The sequence below is a fragment of the Engystomops pustulosus genome, unplaced genomic scaffold (genome assembly GCF_040894005.1).
Source record: "Engystomops pustulosus unplaced genomic scaffold, aEngPut4.maternal MAT_SCAFFOLD_109, whole genome shotgun sequence".
In the NCBI taxonomy this organism is placed as follows: domain Eukaryota; kingdom Metazoa; phylum Chordata; class Amphibia; order Anura; family Leptodactylidae; genus Engystomops; species Engystomops pustulosus.
The window spans coordinates 209120-227693 of record NW_027284991.1 but is presented as its reverse complement, the minus strand read 5'-3'; the positions used below and the strand labels follow the sequence as shown (position 1 = coordinate 227693).

The 18574-nt window shown below is 48.2% G+C and overlaps 1 protein-coding gene across 1 annotated transcript in view; it reads left to right on the top strand.

Annotated features, from left to right (window-relative positions):
• The window catches only part of OBSCN (obscurin, cytoskeletal calmodulin and titin-interacting RhoGEF), a 155949-nt gene that overhangs the window by 75186 nt on the left and 62189 nt on the right, over window positions 1-18574 (top strand). The window contains exons 7-22 of the mRNA XM_072131628.1: window positions 4481-4750; window positions 5567-5842; window positions 6169-6444; window positions 6678-6953; window positions 7280-7555; window positions 7775-8050; window positions 8704-8979; window positions 9306-9581; window positions 9908-10183; window positions 10514-10789; window positions 11200-11475; window positions 11614-11889; window positions 11974-12240; window positions 12336-12605; window positions 12765-13031; window positions 13249-13515. Of these exons, the coding sequence (XP_071987729.1) occupies window positions 4481-4750; window positions 5567-5842; window positions 6169-6444; window positions 6678-6953; window positions 7280-7555; window positions 7775-8050; window positions 8704-8979; window positions 9306-9581; window positions 9908-10183; window positions 10514-10789; window positions 11200-11475; window positions 11614-11889; window positions 11974-12240; window positions 12336-12605; window positions 12765-13031; window positions 13249-13515 (4377 nt within the window). The remainder of the gene's footprint in view (window positions 1-4480; window positions 4751-5566; window positions 5843-6168; window positions 6445-6677; window positions 6954-7279; window positions 7556-7774; window positions 8051-8703; window positions 8980-9305; window positions 9582-9907; window positions 10184-10513; window positions 10790-11199; window positions 11476-11613; window positions 11890-11973; window positions 12241-12335; window positions 12606-12764; window positions 13032-13248; window positions 13516-18574) is intronic.

Sequence of the window (18574 nt, the reverse complement as noted above, 5' to 3'; positions counted from 1 at the left end):
TAGGACAGTCACCCCTAGCAGTAATAGGAGGACACACTTCTCCCTGCTGGTGTGATGATGTGGGGGCCATTGTATAGGACAGTCACCCCTAGCAGTGATAGGAGGACACACTGCCCCCTGCTGGTGTGATGATGTGGGGGCCATGGTATAGGACAGTCACCCCTAGCAGTGATAGGAGGACACACTGCCCCCTGCTGGTGTGATGATGTGGGGGCCATGGTATAGGACAGTCACCCCTAGCAGTGATAGGAGGACAGTGCCCCCTGCTGGTGTGATGATGTGGGGCCATGTAATAGGACAGTCACCCCTCGAAGTGATAGGAGGACACACTGCCCCCTGCTGGTGTGATGATGTGGGGGCCATGGTATAGGACAGTCACCCCTAGAAGTGATAGGAGGACACTGCCTCTGCTGGTGTGATGATGTTGGGGTCATGGTATAGGGCAGTCGCCCCTAGTAGTGATGGGAGGACACTGCCCCCTGCTGGAGTGATGATGTGGGGGACATGGTATAGGACAGTCAGCACTAGTAGTGATAGCAGGACACACTGCCCCCTGCTGGTGTGATGATGTGGGGGCGATGGTATAGGACAGACACCCCTAGCAGTGATAGGAGGACACACTGCCCCCTGCTGGTGTGATGATGAAGGGGGCTATGGTATAGGACAGTCACCCCTAGCAGTGATAGGAGGACACTGCCCCCTGCTGGTGTGATGATGTGGGGGCCATGGTATAGGGCAGTCACCCCTAGCAGTGATAAGAGGACACACTGCCCTCCCCCACTGGTGTGATGATGTGGAGCCATGGAATAGGACAGTCACCCCTATTAGTGACAGGAGGACACACTGCCCCCCGGTGGTGTGATGATGTGAAGCCATGGAATAGGACAGTCACCCCTAGTAGTGATAGGAGGACACACTGCCCCCTGCTGGTGTGATGATGTGGAGCCATGGTATAGGACAGTCACCCCTAGTAGTGATAGCAGGACACACTGCCCCCTGCTGGTGTGATGATGTGGGGACCATGGTATAGGATAGTCGCCCCTAGTAGTGATAGGAGGACACTGCCCCCTGCTGGTGTGATGATGTGGGGGGCCATGGAATAGGACAGTCACCCCTACTAGTGATAGGAGGACACACTGCCCCCCGGTGGTGTGATGATGTGGGGGCCATGGAATAGGACAGTGACCCCTAGCAGTGATAGGAGGACACACTGCCTCCTGCGAGTGTGATGATGTGAAGGCCATGGCATAGGACAGTTACCCCTAGTAGTGATAGGAGAACACACTGCCCCCTGCTGGTGTGATGATGTGGGGGCCATGGTATAGGACAGTAACCCCTAGTAGTGATAGGAGGACCCTGCCCCCTGCTGGTGAGATGATGTGGGGGCCATGGTATAGGACAGTCACCCCTAGTAGTGATAGGAGGACCCTGCCCCCTGCTGGTGAGATGAAATGGGGCCATGGTATAGGACAGTCACCCCTAGCAGTGATAGGAGGACCCTGCCCCCTGCTGGTGTGATGATGTGGGGCCATGGTATAGGACAGTCACCCCTAGTAGTGATATGAGGACCCTACCCCCTGCTGGTGAGATGATGTGGGGGCCATGGTATAGGACAGTCATCCCTAGCAGTGATAGGAGGACACACTGCCCCCTGCTGGTGTGATGATGTGGGGGCCATGGTATAGGACAGTCACCCCTAGTAGTGATATTAGGACACTGCTTCCTTCTGGTGTGATGATGTGGGGGCCATGGTATAGGACAGTCACCCCTAGAAGTGATAGGAGGACACACTGCCCCCTTCTGGTGTGATGATGTGGAGAACCATGACATAGGACAGTCACCCCTAGTAGTGATAGGAGGACACACTGCCCCTCCTGGTGTGATGATGTGGGGGCCGTGGTATAGGACAGTCACCCCTAGCAGTGATAGGAGGACACCGCCCCCTGCTGGTGTGATGATGTGGAGCCATGTAATAGGACAGTCACCCCTAGCAGTGATAGGAGGACACTGCCCCTGCTGGTGTGATGATGTGGGGGCCATGGTATAGGACAGTCACCCCTAGAAGTGATAGGAGGACACACTGCCCCCTGCTGGTGTGATGATGTGGGGGCCATGGTATAGGATAGTCACCCCTAGTAGTGATAGGCGGACACACTGCCCCCTGCTGGTGTGATGATGTGGGGGACATGGTATAGGACAGTCACCCCTAGCAGTGTTAGGACACTGCCCCCTGCTGGTGTGATGATGTGGGGGCCATGGTATAGGACAGACACCCCTAGCAGTGATAGGAGGACACACTGCCCCCTGCTGGTGTGATGCTGTGGGGGGCCATGGTATAGGACAGTCACCCCTAGCAGTGATAGGAGGACACACTGCCCCCTGCTGGTGTGATGATGTGGGGGCCATGGTATAGGACAGTCACCCCTAGCAGTGATAGGAGGACACACTGCTCCCTGCTGGTGTGATGATGTGGGGGCCATTGTATAGGACAGTCACCCCTAGCAGTGATAGGAGGACACACTGCCCCCTGCTGGTGTGATGATGTGGAGGCAATGGTATAGGACAGTCACCCCTAGCAGTGATAGGAGGACACACTGCCCCCTGCTGGTGTGATGATGTGGGGCCATGGTATAGGACAGTCACCCCTAGCAGTGATAGGAGGACACACTGCCCTCTGTTGGTGTGATGATGTGGGGGCCATGGTATAGGACAGTAACCCCTAGCAGTGATAGGAGGACACTGCCCCCTGCTGGTGTGATGATGTGGGGCCATGTAATAGGACAGTCACCCCTAGAAGTGATAGGAGGACACACTGCCCCCTGCTGGTGTTATGATATGGGGGCCATGGTATAGGACAGTCACCCCTCGAAGTGATAGGAGGACACACTGCCCCCTGCTGGTGTGATGATGTGGGGGCCATGGTATAGGACAGTCACTCCTAGCAGTGATAGGAGGACACTGCCTCTGCTGGTGTGATGATGTTGGGGTCATGGTATAGGGCAGTCGCCCCTAGAGGTGATAGGAGGACACACTGCCCCCTGCTGGTGTGATGATGTGGGGGCCATGGTATAGGACAGTCACCCCTAGTAGTGATGGGAGGACACTGCCCCCTGCTGGTGTGATGATGTGGGGGCGATGGTATAGGACAGTCACCCCTAGCAGTGATAGGAGGACACACTGCCCCCTGCTGGTGTGATGATGTGGGGGCGATGGTATAGGACAGTCAGCCCTAGCAGTGATAGGAGGACACACTGCCCCCTGCTGGTGTGATGATGTGGGGGCGATGGTATAGGAAAGTCAGCCCTAGTAGTGATAGGAGGACACACTGCCCCCTGCTGGTGTGATCATGTGGGGCCATGGTATAGGACAGTCACCCCTAGTAGTGATAGGAGGACACACTGCCCCCTGCTGGTGTGATGATGTGGGGGCGATGGTATAGGACAGTCAGCCCTAGTAGTGATAGGAGGACACTGCTTTTTGTTTCTTGTTGGCCGCTTCCTGGGCTGTAGATGCCTGGCATCCTCTCTTGTCTCTATGTGAGATGCCACCCAGATTGGATCACATTCCCCTGATCCCTGAAGGACGCAGGCTATTGCACCCCCCAAATAGCAAAGGTCGAGCTGAGAGGGAATGTAATACTGGAGCTGCCCCTGCCCCCGGCAGCTGTCACCTTAACCCTTCACATACCAACCCAGTGTGATGTCATCTGCTAATATAAGATCCTCTGCCGCTAACACATATCTACCACTGGATCTAAGCTTATGCTTTGTGATACTGTTGTGTATCTAATCCTGTCTTATGTGATACTGTATCAGTGATATATTCTGTTCTGTAGCTACTGTATATACCATCATGTATCTAAGCTTATCCTCTGTGATACTGTGTCAGTGGTACATGTATATCCTTTGTGATACAGTTGTGTATCTCCTGTATATGTCATCATGTATCTCAGCCTAACCTGTGTGATACAGTTGTGTATCTCCTGTATATGTCACCATGTATCTCAGCCTGTGTGATACAGTTGTGTATCTCCTGTATATCTTCTCATGTATCTCAGCCTTGCCTGTGTGATACAGTTGTGTATCTCCTGTATATCTTCTCATGTATCTCAGCCTAACCTGTGTGATACAGTTGTGTATCTCCTGTATATCTCGTCATGTATCTCAGCCTAACTTGTGTGATACAGTTGTGTATCTCCTGTATATGTCATCATGTATCTCAGCCTAACCTGTGTGATACAGTTGTGTATCTCCTGTATATGTCACCATGTATCTCAGCCTGTGTGATACAGTTTGGTATCTACTGTATATCTTGTCATGTATCTCAGCCTGTGTGATACAGTTTTGTATCTACTGTATATCTTGTCATGTATCTCAGCCTGTGTGATACAGTTGTGTATCTCCTGTATATGTCGTCATGTATCTCAGCTTTGCCTGTGTGATACAGTTTGGGGCATCTAACCTGCCTTTTCCCCCTGCAGCTCTTCCTCACTTCACGACCTCTAGGGGGCGCTCCGAGGTACAGATCCGGTCTGGGGAACAGGTAGAGTTTGTGTCAGAGACGTCGGAGGAGAACGTCCGGGTCTTGTGGTATAAGGACAGCAAAGAGATACGACACTCAAAGAAATTCCAGCTGGAGACCAAAGGGAAGCTCCAGAAGCTGCTCATCTCCTGTGTCCGGAGGGAAGATGAAGGGACCTACAGCTGCCACCTGGGAGAAGACATCATCTCATTCACCCTACAGGTGACAGGTGAGACCCCCCATACAACCAGAGGTCTCCTGCTGTCACTTCCATCCTTTCCTCCTCCCCTCTCACAGCGGGAAGTCACATGGAAAGCGACAGCGGCAGCCTTGGGATCCCCAGGGAAGTTCTTGCTTTGCGATATGTAAAAGGAAACGTATGCATCTGTATCTCAGACAATTATAATTTGCAGCCGGCCATTATCTCCGGTGAGGTCATCAGCTAAGAGAACTCCAGGTTATAAGTGCATCTTCCCCTCTAGTCAGGCTCCGCTCAGTGGTAAAAATAGTATATAATGCTATGGGACCTGAGAGGGTTAATGTTTTGTTTATATTAAATGTATCCTCCCTGAGGTAAATCACTGAAGGGAGCCGTCTCCCATTGTTCACTCGAAAGAGCCAGCTCTTCATGCCGGCTCGTTTATAAATGAACCCATCACTAGAGTTTAGTCATGGGTTAGTGATGAGTTAGTGTCCATATCTACAGCACACACATTGATGAGCTGCTGATGCAGCAGAGCCAAATGGGCTCCAAAGTATAAGACAGAGAGAGAGAAGCTGAGGCTGTATCCCCATGCTGCTCCTTCTCCTTCCTGTGACCTTGCTATCAGCTGTTTTCTCTATTACATAAGTGGATTTATTGGGTGTCAGAGAAGGTTTGAGAATAGATCCTATGGACAGAGAGGTGAGGGTGCAGGCGCTGAGTTTACAATCCCTATGAAAACAAATTATAAGATATAACACACTCTTCTTACAAGAGCCGGCTCCATAGTGCCTGTAGTGATTGGGCCTTGTTCTACATCTTTATTCTTGCATTTTATTCTAGAACCAGAACCGGCATTCCTCAACCAGGACAAGATCCAGAAGGAGGTGGTGGCCAAACTCACAGAGAGCGCCACCCTGAGCTGTGAGGTCTCCGATGGTAAGACAGAGGTGAAGTGGTACAAGGACGGGAAGCCGATCACCTCCAGCAAGAAACTGAAGGTGGAGACTGAGGGCAAATACCGGCGTCTGGTGGTGGAGCAGGTGGAGAAGAAAGACGCCGGAGACTACAGCTGTGAGGCGGCCGGGCAGAAGATCAACTTCAAGATCAGCGTCAAAGGTTTGTTGGGTTTTCTCTGACTGGTCTCATCTTGTGCGTAGAGGAGATGATCACTAAGGAGTCATCTTCATGAGGACCATCAGTCCAGATGATTGTCAATGATCTCATACATGTTACCAGTTGTAATAAAGGACTGTGAAGAATAGATTGTCCTTGACATAGGAACCATGGCAATAACAGAGCTCCGGAGAAGACAAAATATCTCCCCCTACAGCAGTAGATGTAGACAGTCCATAGCATCACATAAGTATTAGCATCAGTTACAGAAGATTGGACCATTCCATTAAGAAGAACGTATCAGGTGTAATTCCATCTTCTTCCTCTAGAACCAGAGCCGACCTTCATCAACCAGGACAAGATCCAGAAGGAGGTGGTGGCCAAATTCACAGAGAGCGCCACCCTGAGCTGTGAGGTCTCCGATGGTAAGACAGAGGTGAAGTGGTACAAGGACGGGAAGCTGATCACCTCCAGCAAGAAACTGAAGGTGGAGACTGAGGGCAAATACCGGCGTCTGGTGGTGGAGCAGGTGGAGAAGAAAGACGCCGGAGACTACAGCTGTGAGGCAGCCGGGCAGAAGATCAACTTCAAAATCAGCGTCAAAGGTTTGTTGAGTAGATGAGATGTTCACTATGGAGTTATCTTTTTGAGGACCATCAGTTCAGGTCCCTCCTGCTGATCTCCTACTCATGAAACATTTTGAGGTTTAAATGTCAACAGCTGTAGTCAAGGACTGTGAAGAATAGATTGTCCCTGGTAAAAGGACCATGGCATTAGCATCACTTACAGAAAATTGGACAATCCCATTAAGAACAACATATTATTATTCTTACTCTAGAACCTGAGCCGACCTTCATCAACCAGGACAAGATCCAAAAGGAAGTGGTAGCCAAACTCACAGAGAGCGCCACCCTGAGCTGTGAGGTCTCCGATGGTAAGACAGAGGTGAAGTGGTACAAGGACGGGAAGCTGATCACCTCCAGCAAGAAACTAAAGGTGGAGACTGAGGGCAAATACCGGCGTCTGGTGGTGGAGCAGGTGGAGAAGAAAGACGCCGGAGACTACAGCTGTGAGGTGGCCGGGCAGAAGATCAACTTCAAGATCAACGTCAAAGGTTTGTTGGGTTTTCTCTGACTGGTCTCATCTTGTGCGTAGAGGAGATGATCACTAAGGAGTCATCTTCATGAGGACCATCAGTCCAGTAGATTGTCGATGATCTCTTACATGTTACCAATTGTAATAAAGGACTTTAAAGAATAGATTGTCCTTGACATAGGAACCATGGCAATAACAGAGCTCCGGAGAAGACAAAATATCTCCCCCTACAGCAGTAGATGTAGACAGTCCATAGCATCACATAAGTATTAGCATCAGTTACAGAAGATTGGACCATTCCATTAAGAAGAACGTATCAAGTGTAATTCCATCTTCTTCCTCTAGAACCAGAGCCGACCTTCATCCAACAGGACAAGATCCAGAAGGAGGTGGTGGCCAAATTCACAGAGAGCGCGACCCTGAGCTGTGAGGTCTCCGATGGTAAGACAGAGGTGAAGTGGTACAAGGACGGGAAGCTGATCACCTCCAGCAAGAAACTAAAGGTGGAGACTGAGGGCAAATACCGGCGTCTGGTGGTGGAGCAGGTGGAGAAGAAAGACGCCGGAGACTACAGCTGTGAGGCGGCCGGGCAGAAGATCAACTTCAAAATCAGCGTCAAAGGTTTGTTGAGTAGATGAGATGTTCACTATGGAGTTATCTTTTTGAGGACCATCAGTTCAGGTCCCTCCTGCTGATCTCTTACTCATAAATAATTTTGAGGTTTAGATTTCAACAGCTGTAGTCAAGGACTGTGAAGAATAAAAGGACCATGGCATTAGCGTCACTTACAGAAAATTGGACAATCCCATTAAGAACAACATATTATTATTCTTACTCTAGAACCAGAGCCGACCTTCATCAACCAGGACAAGATCCAGAAGGAGGTGGTGGCCAAACTCACAGAGAGCGCCACCCTGAGCTGTGAGGTCTCCGATGGTAAGACAGAGGTGAAGTGGTACAAGGACGGGAAGCTGATCACCTCCAGCAAGAAACTGAAGGTGGAGACTGAGGGCAAATACCGGCGTCTGGTGTTGGAGCAGGTGGAGAAGAAAGACGCCGGAGACTACAGCTGTGAGGCGGCCGGGCAGAAGATCAACTTCAAGATCAGCGTCAAAGGTTTGTTGGGTTTTCTCTGACTGGTCTGCTAGTAGATGAGACAATGGAGTCATCTTCATGAGGACAATCATCCGAATATTTACAGATGATCTCTTACTTATAGAACTTTTTGATGTTTAGATGTTTCCAGCTGTGGTCAAAGAATGTGCAAAATAAATTATTTATGATATAGGAACCATAGCATTAGCAGAGCTCCTGAGGCCACAAAATCTTTTCCCCTAAAGCCGTAGAAGTGGTAAAAATCGACAGGAATGTTATACGGTACGGGATTTTCATATTTTTTGAATCAATGGGGAAGATTTATCAAACTGCCTAAGAGTAAGTTTGTGCTTAGTTGCCCATGGCAACCAATTACAGCTCAGCTCTCATTTCAGCAGTGCTCATGAATATTATGGGAGGTGTAATTGGTTGCCATGGGCAACTAAGCACAAACTTACTCTTAGGCAGCTTGATAAATCTTCCCTAATATCTTTTTATTTAGGTATCTGGAGGTGCGTGAAGGAAAACAGTACCTCATAATATACAGTTACCCCACGATTGTTATACATGGATGATTTCAGCACATGCAATAACTGACACCACATTATAAACAGACAACTTAACCATTCCTTTAAGAACTGAGTTTAAATTGTAAAACTCTCATTTTACTCTAGAACCAGAACCGACCTTCATCAACCAGGACAAGATCCAGAAGGAGGTGGTGGCCAAACTCACAGAGAACGCCACCCTGAGCTGTGAGGTCTCCGATGGTAAGACAGAGGTGAAGTGGTACAAGGACGGGAAGCTGATCACCTCCAGCAAGAAACTGAAGGTGGAGACTGAGGGCAAATACCGGCGTCTGGTGGTGGAGCAGGTGGAGAAGAAAGACGCCGGAGACTACAGCTGTGAGGCGGCCGGGCAGAAGATCAACTTCAAGATCAGCGTCAAAGGTTTGTTGGGTTTTCTCTGACTGGTCTCATCTTGTGTACAGAGGAGATGATCACTAAGGAGTCATCTTCATGAGGACCATCAGTCCAGATGATTGTCGATGATCTCTTACATGTTACCAGTTGTAATAAAGGACTGTGAAGAATAGATTGTCCTTGATATAGGAACCATGGCAATAACAGAGCTCCGGAGAAGACAAAATATCTCCCCCTACAGCAGTAGATGTAGACAGTCCATAGCATCACATAAGTATTAGCATCAGTTACAGAAGATTGGACCATTCCATTAAGAAGAATGTATCAAGTGTAATTCCATCTTCTTCCTCTAGAACCAGAGCCGACCTTCATCCACCAGGACAAGATCCAGAAGGAGGTGGTGGCCAAATTCACAGAGAGCGCCACCCTGAGCTGTGAGGTCTCCGATGGTAAGACAGAGGTGAAGTGGTACAAGGACGGGAAGCTGATCACCTCCAGCAAGAAACTGAAGGTGGAGACTGAGGGCAAATACCGGCGTCTGGTGGTGGAGCAGGTGGAGAAGAAAGACGCCGGAGACTACAGCTGTGAGGCGGCCGGGCAGAAGATCAACTTCAAGATCAGCGTCAAAGGTTTGTTGGGTTTTCTCTGACTGGTCTCATCTTGTGTACAGAGGAGATGATCACTAAGGAGTCATCTTCATGAGGACCATCAGTCCAGATGATTTTCAATGATCTCATACATGTTACCAGTTGTAATAAAGGACTGTGAAGAATAGATTGTCCTTGACATAGGAACCATGGCAATAACAGAGCTCCGGAGAAGACAAAATATCTCCCCCTACAGCAGTAGATGTAGACAGTCCATAGCATCACATAAGTATTAGCATCAGTTACAGAAGATTGGACCATTCCATTAAGAAGAACGTATCAGGTGTAATTCCATCTTCTTCCTCTAGAACCAGAGCCGACCTTCATCCACCAGGACAAGATCCAGAAGGAGGTGGTGGCCAAATTCACAGAGAGCGCCACCCTGAGCTGTGAGGTCTCCGATGGTAAGACAGAGGTGAAGTGGTACAAGGACGGGAAGCTGATCACCTCCAGCAAGAAACTGAAGGTGGAGACTGAGGGCAAATACCGGCGTCTGGTGGTGGAGCAGGTGGAGAAGAAAGACGCCGGAGACTACAGCTGTGAGGCGGCCGGGCAGAAGATCAACTTCAAGATCAACGTCAAAGGTTTGTTGAGTAGATGAGATGTTCACTATGTAGTTATCTTTTTGAGGACCATCAGTTCAGGTCCCTCCTGCTGATCTCCTACTCATGAAACATTTTGAGGTTTAGATGTCAACAGCTGTAGTCAAGGACTGTGAAGAATAGATTGTCCTTGATATAGGAACCATGGCAATAACAGAGCTCCGGAGAAGACAAAATATCTCCCCCTACAGCAGTAGATGTAGACAGAATAGACAGTCCATAGCATCACATAAGTATTAGCATCAGTTACAGAAGATTGGACCATTCCATTAAGAAGAACGTATCAGGTGTAATTCCATCTTCTTCCTCTAGAACCAGAGCCGACCTTCATCAACCAGGACAAGATCCAGAAGGAGGTGGTGGCCAAACTCACAGAGAGCGCGACCCTGAGCTGTGAGGTCTCCGATGGTAAGACAGAGGTGAAGTGGTACAAGGACGGGAAGCTGATCACCTCCAGCAAGAAACTGAGGCTGGAGACCGAAGGCAAATACCGGCGTCTGGTGGTGGAGCAGGTGGAGAAGAAAGACGCCGGAGACTACAGCTGTGAGGCGGCCGGGCAGAAGATCAACTTCAAGATCAGCGTCAAAGGTTTGTTGGGTTTTCTGATTTTATTATTTTTGGTTGTAAAATGATGCCTCAGAAATCAAGACCCATCAAATACCTTCTGGCCTTCTGCCTTTTTTTTTTGCTTCATGACCGCTTAGTGGTTGACCCAACCTAATGTGATGCCATAGTTGTGCTCTGCTCTCTTAGCTAACTGGAAATCCCTTCTAGAAGCTCCATTTCCCCTATCACAGCATTCAATCTCACAGAGACACAGAGAAGCTACACAGCGACACCCCATCCACATTCTTTAAGTTTTATCATATTTTGTAGACAATTTATTTGTCTATTGAGGTTTGTGGTACATAAAGGATGAGGCATATTTCGCTCTGAGGTGATTGGGTCATTTTCTGTTTGGTGACTCTACATTATTTCTTCTTTGTATTTTAATTTAGAACCAGAACCATCCTTCATCAACCAGGACAAGATCCAGAAGGAGGTGGTGGCCGTCATGGCGGAGAACGCGACCCTGAGCTGTGAGGTCTCCCAGGAGAAGACAGAGGTGAAGTGGTACAAGGACGGGAAGCCGATCACCTCCAGCAAGAAACTGAAGGTGGAGACTGAGGGCAAATACCGGCGTCTGGTGGTGGAGCAGGTGGAGAAGAAAGACGCCGGAGACTACAGCTGTGAGGCAGCCGGGCAGAAGATCAACTTCAAGATCAGCGTCAAAGGTGGGTATATTATCTATAAGAGCCAGGATTATGAGGTTAGAGGTCAGTGATCATTATCCAATAGCAATGAGGTCAGGGTCAGTGGTCGGTGTCCTGGTCTATTGTGTTTGGTCAATAGATTTTCTTTTGTAACTTTAGAACCAGAAGCTAAATTTGTGAAGAAGCTAGACCAGAAGGAAGCGCTCATAGTACTAGAGCACGAGGACATCACCCTGCTGACCTCTGTCCAGCCCCATACTGCCCGGGTGAAATGGTTTAAAGATGGCGCCGAGCTCAGCTCCTCCAACAAGTACCAGATGTCTGCAGATGGTGCCAACCGAACCCTCATTGTAAAGACTGCTGAAAGCAAAGACACCGGTGTCTACACCTGCAGCACGGGCAGCGATACGATGGAGTATCGGGTACAGATCAAAGGTCAGACATGTTCCAGGAGTGGAGTCTCTAAATGTCTCCTTCTGTATTTGTCTCAATTTCTCTCTGATCTTCACTTCTTATCAGAAGTTCCTGTGAAGTTTGTAAAGAAGCTGGAAGCAGTGACTGGAGAAACCGGCTCCTCCGTCACCCTAAACTGTGAGCTGAGCCAGAGCAGGGGTGATGTGACCTGGAGGAGGAACGGAGAGGAGCTCAAACCGGGCAAACGCATACAGATCCAGTCTGAGGGTAGCAAGCGCAGCCTGACCATCTCCCAGCTCAAGGCAGAGGATGGAGGAGAATATTCCTGCGAATCCCGAGATGAGAAAACCATTGCGCAGCTCACGACCAAAGGTAACAGTAATCCAGGGTCATTCCCAGACATAGTCATTGGACATATCCTCCTGCCCCTTATACAAATAACACCTTGTAACCTGCTCCTCCTGTAGCTCCACGAGTGGTGAAGTTCACTGCAGCGCTAAGCAATGTGGTGGTGGAAGAAGGGTCAGAGGCCACATTTAAGTGCACCGTATCCCCCAACGACGCAGATGTGACGTGGTACAGAAATGGTGCCAAAATAGAGAAGAGCAATAAATACAAGATCAGCAAGAAAGGTGCTGTCCACAGCCTGATCCTCAGCAGTCTTACCCTGCAGGACGCCGCCGAAATCACTGCTGATGCCGAAGGGGTGAAGACCACGGCTAGCCTTAAGGTCCGAGGTAAGAGAGAACAAGGAGGTCCGGCTGGAGACAGACCATATCAACCAGTGCACCAGACACACTCCAAACTGGTTGCTATAGACATCAGAGACCCTTTGCATCTTGTCCACCTTCTCCTGTGTGTCTGCATTTTGTCTCACAAGTCATTCTCCTTTATAGAAGCCCCAGTGTTATTCAAGAAGAAGCTAGAGGCCATCACTGTAGAAGAGAGACAGAGCGTGCGACTGGAGACCGAGCTATCCAAAACCTCCAAGGAGGTGAAATGGATGAAGAACGGGGTGGTTCTGCAGTCTGGTAACAACATTGAAATCAAATCTGAAGGAAACAAGCAGATCCTGATCCTGAAGAGCGCCACTTTTACAGACCGTGGACTGTATGGCTGTGAGACCCTGAATGACTCCACCCAGGCCAAGGTCAACGTGGAGAGTACGTGTCTGTGTAGACATCAGGTTATGTGACTGCCCAACCTGTATCAGCCACTTAGCTGGAGTAGTGTAAAAGGGTCATGACCTTCACATGACTTTTGATACACCCTGCCCCCCTTATATGAAGGATGGTTTGATTGCAGGGTACAGATGAAGCACTGCACCCCATTATCCAAAACAACCTAATGTCTGTAGTGACGGATTTTCTCTGTCCTTAGTGCGGCAGGTGAAGCTGGTCAGAGGTCTCCGGGACATGGAGGTCCATGAGAAGGAGTCGGCCACCTTTGAGCTGGAGCTCTCACATGAAGATGTTGAAGGCTCATGGATGAAGGACGGAATAAAGATAAGACCCTCAGAGTCCTGCAAGATTATAGTGAATGGCAAAAAGCACGGACTCCTCCTGTCATCTGTGAAACAGGAAGATGCTGGTGCCGTGTCCTTCAAATCAGAAGGAATCCAGACGTCCGCCAAACTCAAAGTTAAAGGTAAAGTCTCCGGTGATGGGTGCACCAGATTTTAGGCTTAAATCCGTGCCATCACAAGTCTGTTGTCCTCTCCAGCCATTTAGAATGGGGCTATAGCACCAGGGACCCTACCATTCTCTACTCCCCCCAAATTACTTTCAGCCTCCTCTGTACACCATCACTAGTGCTCATAGATCTCACCATACTGGTACTCATCTAGTAACATGTCCTCTGTGCTCCATCACTAGTGCTCATAGATCTCACCATACTGGTACTCATCTAGTAACATGTCCTCTGTGCTCCATCACTAGTGCTCATAGATCCCACCATACTGGTACTCATCTAGTAACATCTCCTCTGTGCTCCATCACTAGTGCTCATAGATCTCACCATACTGGTACTCATCTAGTAACATCTCCTCTGTGCTCCATCACTAGTGCTCATAGATCTCACCATACTGGTACTCATCTAATAACATGTCCTCTGTGCTCCATCACTAGTGCTCATAGATCTCACCATACTGGTACTCATCTAGTAACATCTCCTCTGTGCACCATCACTAGTGCTCATAGATCTCACCATACTGGTACTCATCTAGTAACATGTCCTCTGTGCTCCATCACTAGTGCTCATAGATCCCACCATACTGGTACTCATCTAGTAACATCTCCTCTGTGCTCCATCACTAGTGCTCATAGATCCTACCATACTGGTACTCATCTAATAACATCCCCTCTGTGCTCCATCACTAGTGCTCATAGATCTCACCATACTGGTACTCATCTAGTAACATGTCCTCTGTGCTCCATCACTAGTGCTCATAGATCCCACCATACTGGTACTCATCTAGTAACATCTCCTCTGTGCTCCATCACTAGTGCTCATAGATCTCACCATACTGGTACTCATCTAGTAACATGTCCTCTGTGCTCCATCACTAGTGCTCATAGATCCCACCATACTGGTACTCATCTAGTAACATCTCCTCTGTGCTCCATCACTAGTGCTCATAGATCCCACCATACTGGTACTCATCTAGTAACATCTCCTCTGTGCACCATCACTAGTGCTCATAGATCCCACCATACTGGTACTCATCTAGTAACATGTCCTCTGTGCTCCATCACTAGTGCTCATAGATCCCACCATACTGGTACTCATCTAGTAACATGTCCTCTGTGCTCCATCACTAGTGCTCATAGATCCCACCATACTGGTACTCATCTAGTAACATGTCCTCTGTGCTCCATCACTAGTGCTCATAGATCCCACCATACTGGTACTCATCTAGTAACATGTCCTCTGTGCTCCATCACTAGTGCTCATAGATCCCACCATACTGGTACTCATCTAGTAACATCTCCTCTGTGCTCCATCACTAGTGCTCATAGATCCCACCATACTGGTACTCATCTAGTAACATGTCCTCTGTGCTCCATCACTAGTGCTCATAGATCCCACCATACTGGTACTCATCTAGTAACATGTCCTCTGTGCACCATCACTAGTGCTCATAGATCTCACCATACTGGTACTCATCTAGTAACATGTCCTCTGTGCTCCATCACTAGTGCTCATAGATCCCACCATACTGGTACTCATCTAGTAACATCTCCTCTGTGCTCCATCACTAGTGCTCATAGATCCCACCATACTGGTACTCATCTAGTAACATCTCCTCTGTGCTCCATCACTAGTGCTCATAGATCTCACCATACTGGTACTCATCTAGTAACATCTCCACTGTGCTCCATCACTAGTGCTCATAGATCCCACCATACTGGTACTCATCTAGTAACATGTCCTCTGTGCTCCATCACTAGTGCTCATAGATCTCACCATACTGGTACTCATGTAGTAACATGTCCTCTGTGCTCCATCACTAGTGCTCATAGATCCCACCATACTGGTACTCATGTAGTAACATGTCCTCTGTGCTCCATCACTAGTGCTCATAGATCTCACCATACTGGTACTCATCTAGTAACATGTCCTCTGTGCTCCATCACTAGTGCTCATAGATCTCACCATACTGGTACTCATCTAGTAACATGTCCTCTGTGCTCCATCACTAGTGCTCATAGATCCCACCATACTGGTACTCATCTAGTAACATCTCCTCTGTGCTCCATCACTAGTGCTCATAGATCTCACCATACTGGTACTCATCTAGTAACATCTCCTCTGTGCTCCATCACTAGTGCTCATAGATCTCACCATACTGGTACTCATCTAGTAACATGTCCTCTGTGCTCCATCACTAGTGCTCATAGATCTCACCATACTGGTACTCATCTAGTAACATGTCCTCTGTGCTCCATCACTAGTGCTCATAGATCTCACCATACTGGTACTCATCTAATAACATCTCCTCTGTGCTCCATCACTAGTGCTCATAGATCCCACCATACTGGTACTCATCTAGTAACATCTCCTCTGTGCTCCATCACTAGTGCTCATAGATCTCACCATACTGGTACTCATCTAGTAACATCTCCTCTGTGCTCCATCACTAGTGCTCATAGATCTCACCATACTGGTACTCATCTAATAACATCTCCTCTGTGCTCCATCACTAGTGCTCATAGATCCCACCATACTGGTACTCATCTAGTAACATCTCCTCTGTGCTCCATCACTAGTGCTCATAGATCTCACCATACTGGTACTCATCTAGTAACATGTCCTCTGTGCTCCATCACTAGTGCTCATAGATCCCACCATACTGGTACTCATCTAGTAACATGTCCTCTGTGCTCCATCACTAGTGCTCATAGATCTCACCATACTGGTACTCATCTAGTAACATGTCCTCTGTGCTCCATCACTAGTGCTCATAGATCTCACCATACTGGTACTCATCTAGTAACATGTCCTCTGTGCTCCATCACTAGTGCTCATAGATCCCACCATACTGGTACTCATCTAGTAACATCTCCTCTGTGCTCCATCACTAGTGCTCATAGATCCCACCATACTGGTACTCATGTAGTAACATGTCCTGTGTGCTCCATCACTAGTGCTCATAGATCCCACCATACTGGTACTCATCTAGTAACATCTCCTCTGTGCTCCATCACTAGTGCTCATAGATCTCACCATACTGGTACTCATCTAGTAACATCTCCTCTGTGCACCATCACTAGTGCTCATAGATCCCACCATACTGGTACTCATCTAGTAACATCTCCTCTGTGCTCCATCACTAGTGCTCATAGATCCCACCATACTGGTACTCATCTAGTAACATCTCCACTGTGCTCCATCACTAGTGCTCATAGATCCCACCATACTGGTACTCATCTAGTAACATCTCCTCTGTGCTCCATCACTAGTGCTCATAGATCCCACCATACTGGTACTCATCTAGTAACATCTCCACTGTGCTCCATCACTAGTGCTCATAGATCCCACTATACTGGTACTCATCTAGTAACATGTCCTCTGTGCTCCATCACTAGTGCTCATAGATCTCACCATACTGGTACTCATCTAGTAACATCTCCTCTGTGCACCATCACTAGTGCTCATAGATCTCACCATACTGGTACTCATCTAGTAACATCTCCTCTGTGCTCCATCACTAGTGCTCATAGATCCCACCATACTGGTACTCATCTAGTAACATCTCCTCTGTGCTCCATCACTAGTGCTCATAGATCTCACCATACTGGTACTCATCTAGTAACATCTCCTCTGTGCTCCATCACTAGTGCTCATAGATCTCACCATACTGGTACTCATCTAGTAACATCTCCTCTGTGCTCCATCACTAGTGCTCATAGATCCCACCATACTGGTACTCATCTAGTAACATATCCTCTGTGCTCCATCACTAGTGCTCATAGATCTCACCATACTGGTACTCATCTAGTAACATCTCCTCTGTGCTCCATCACTAGTGCTCATAGATCTCACCATACTGGTACTCATCTAGTAACATGTCCTCTGTGCTCCATCACTAGTGCTCATAGATCCCACCATACTGGTACTCATCTAGTAACATGTCCTCTGTGCTCCATCACTAGTGCTCATAGATCCCACCATACTGGTACTCATCTAGTAACATCTCCTCTGTGCTCCATCACTAGTGCTCATAGATCCCACCATACTGGTACTCATCTAGTAACATGTCCTCTGTGCTCCATCACTAGTGCTCATAGATCCCACCATACTGATACTCATCTAGTAACATCTCCTCTGTGCTCCATCACTAGTGCTCATAGATCTCACCATACTGGTACTCATCTAGTAACATGTCCTCTGTGCTCCATCACTAGTGCTCATAGATCTCACCATACTGGTACTCATCTAGTAACATGTCCTCTGTGCTCCATCACTAGTGCTCATAGATCTCACCATACTGGTACTCATCTAGTAACATGTCCTCTGTGCTCCATCACTAGTGCTCATAGATCCCACCATACTGGTACTCATCTAGTAACATCTCCTCTGTGCTCCATCACTAGTGCTCATAGATCTCACCATACTGGTACTCATCTAGTAACATCTCCTCTGTGCTCCATCACTAGTGCTCATAGATCTCACCATACTGGTACTCATCTAGTAACATGTCCTCTGTGCTCCATCACTAGTGCTCATAGATCCCACCATACTGGTACTCATCTAGTAACATCTCCTCTGTGCTCCATCACTAGTGCTCATAGATCCCACCATACTGGTACTCATTTAGTAACATCTCCTCTGTGCTCCATCACTAGTGCTCATAGATCCCACCATACTGGTACTCATCTAGTAACATCTCCTCTGTGCTCCATCACTAGTGCTCGTAGATCTCACCATACTGGTACTCATCTAGTAACATGTCCTCTGTGCTCCATCACTAGTGCTCATAGATCTCACCATACTGGTACTCATCTAGTAACATATCCTCTGTGCACCATCACTAGTGCTCATAGATCTCACCATACTGGTACTCATCTAGTAACATGTCCTCTGTGCTCCATCACTAGTGCTCATAGATCCCACCATACTGGTACTCATCTAGTAACATCTCCTCTATGCTCCATCACTAGTGCTCATAGATCTCATTATACTGGTACTCATCTAGTAACATGTC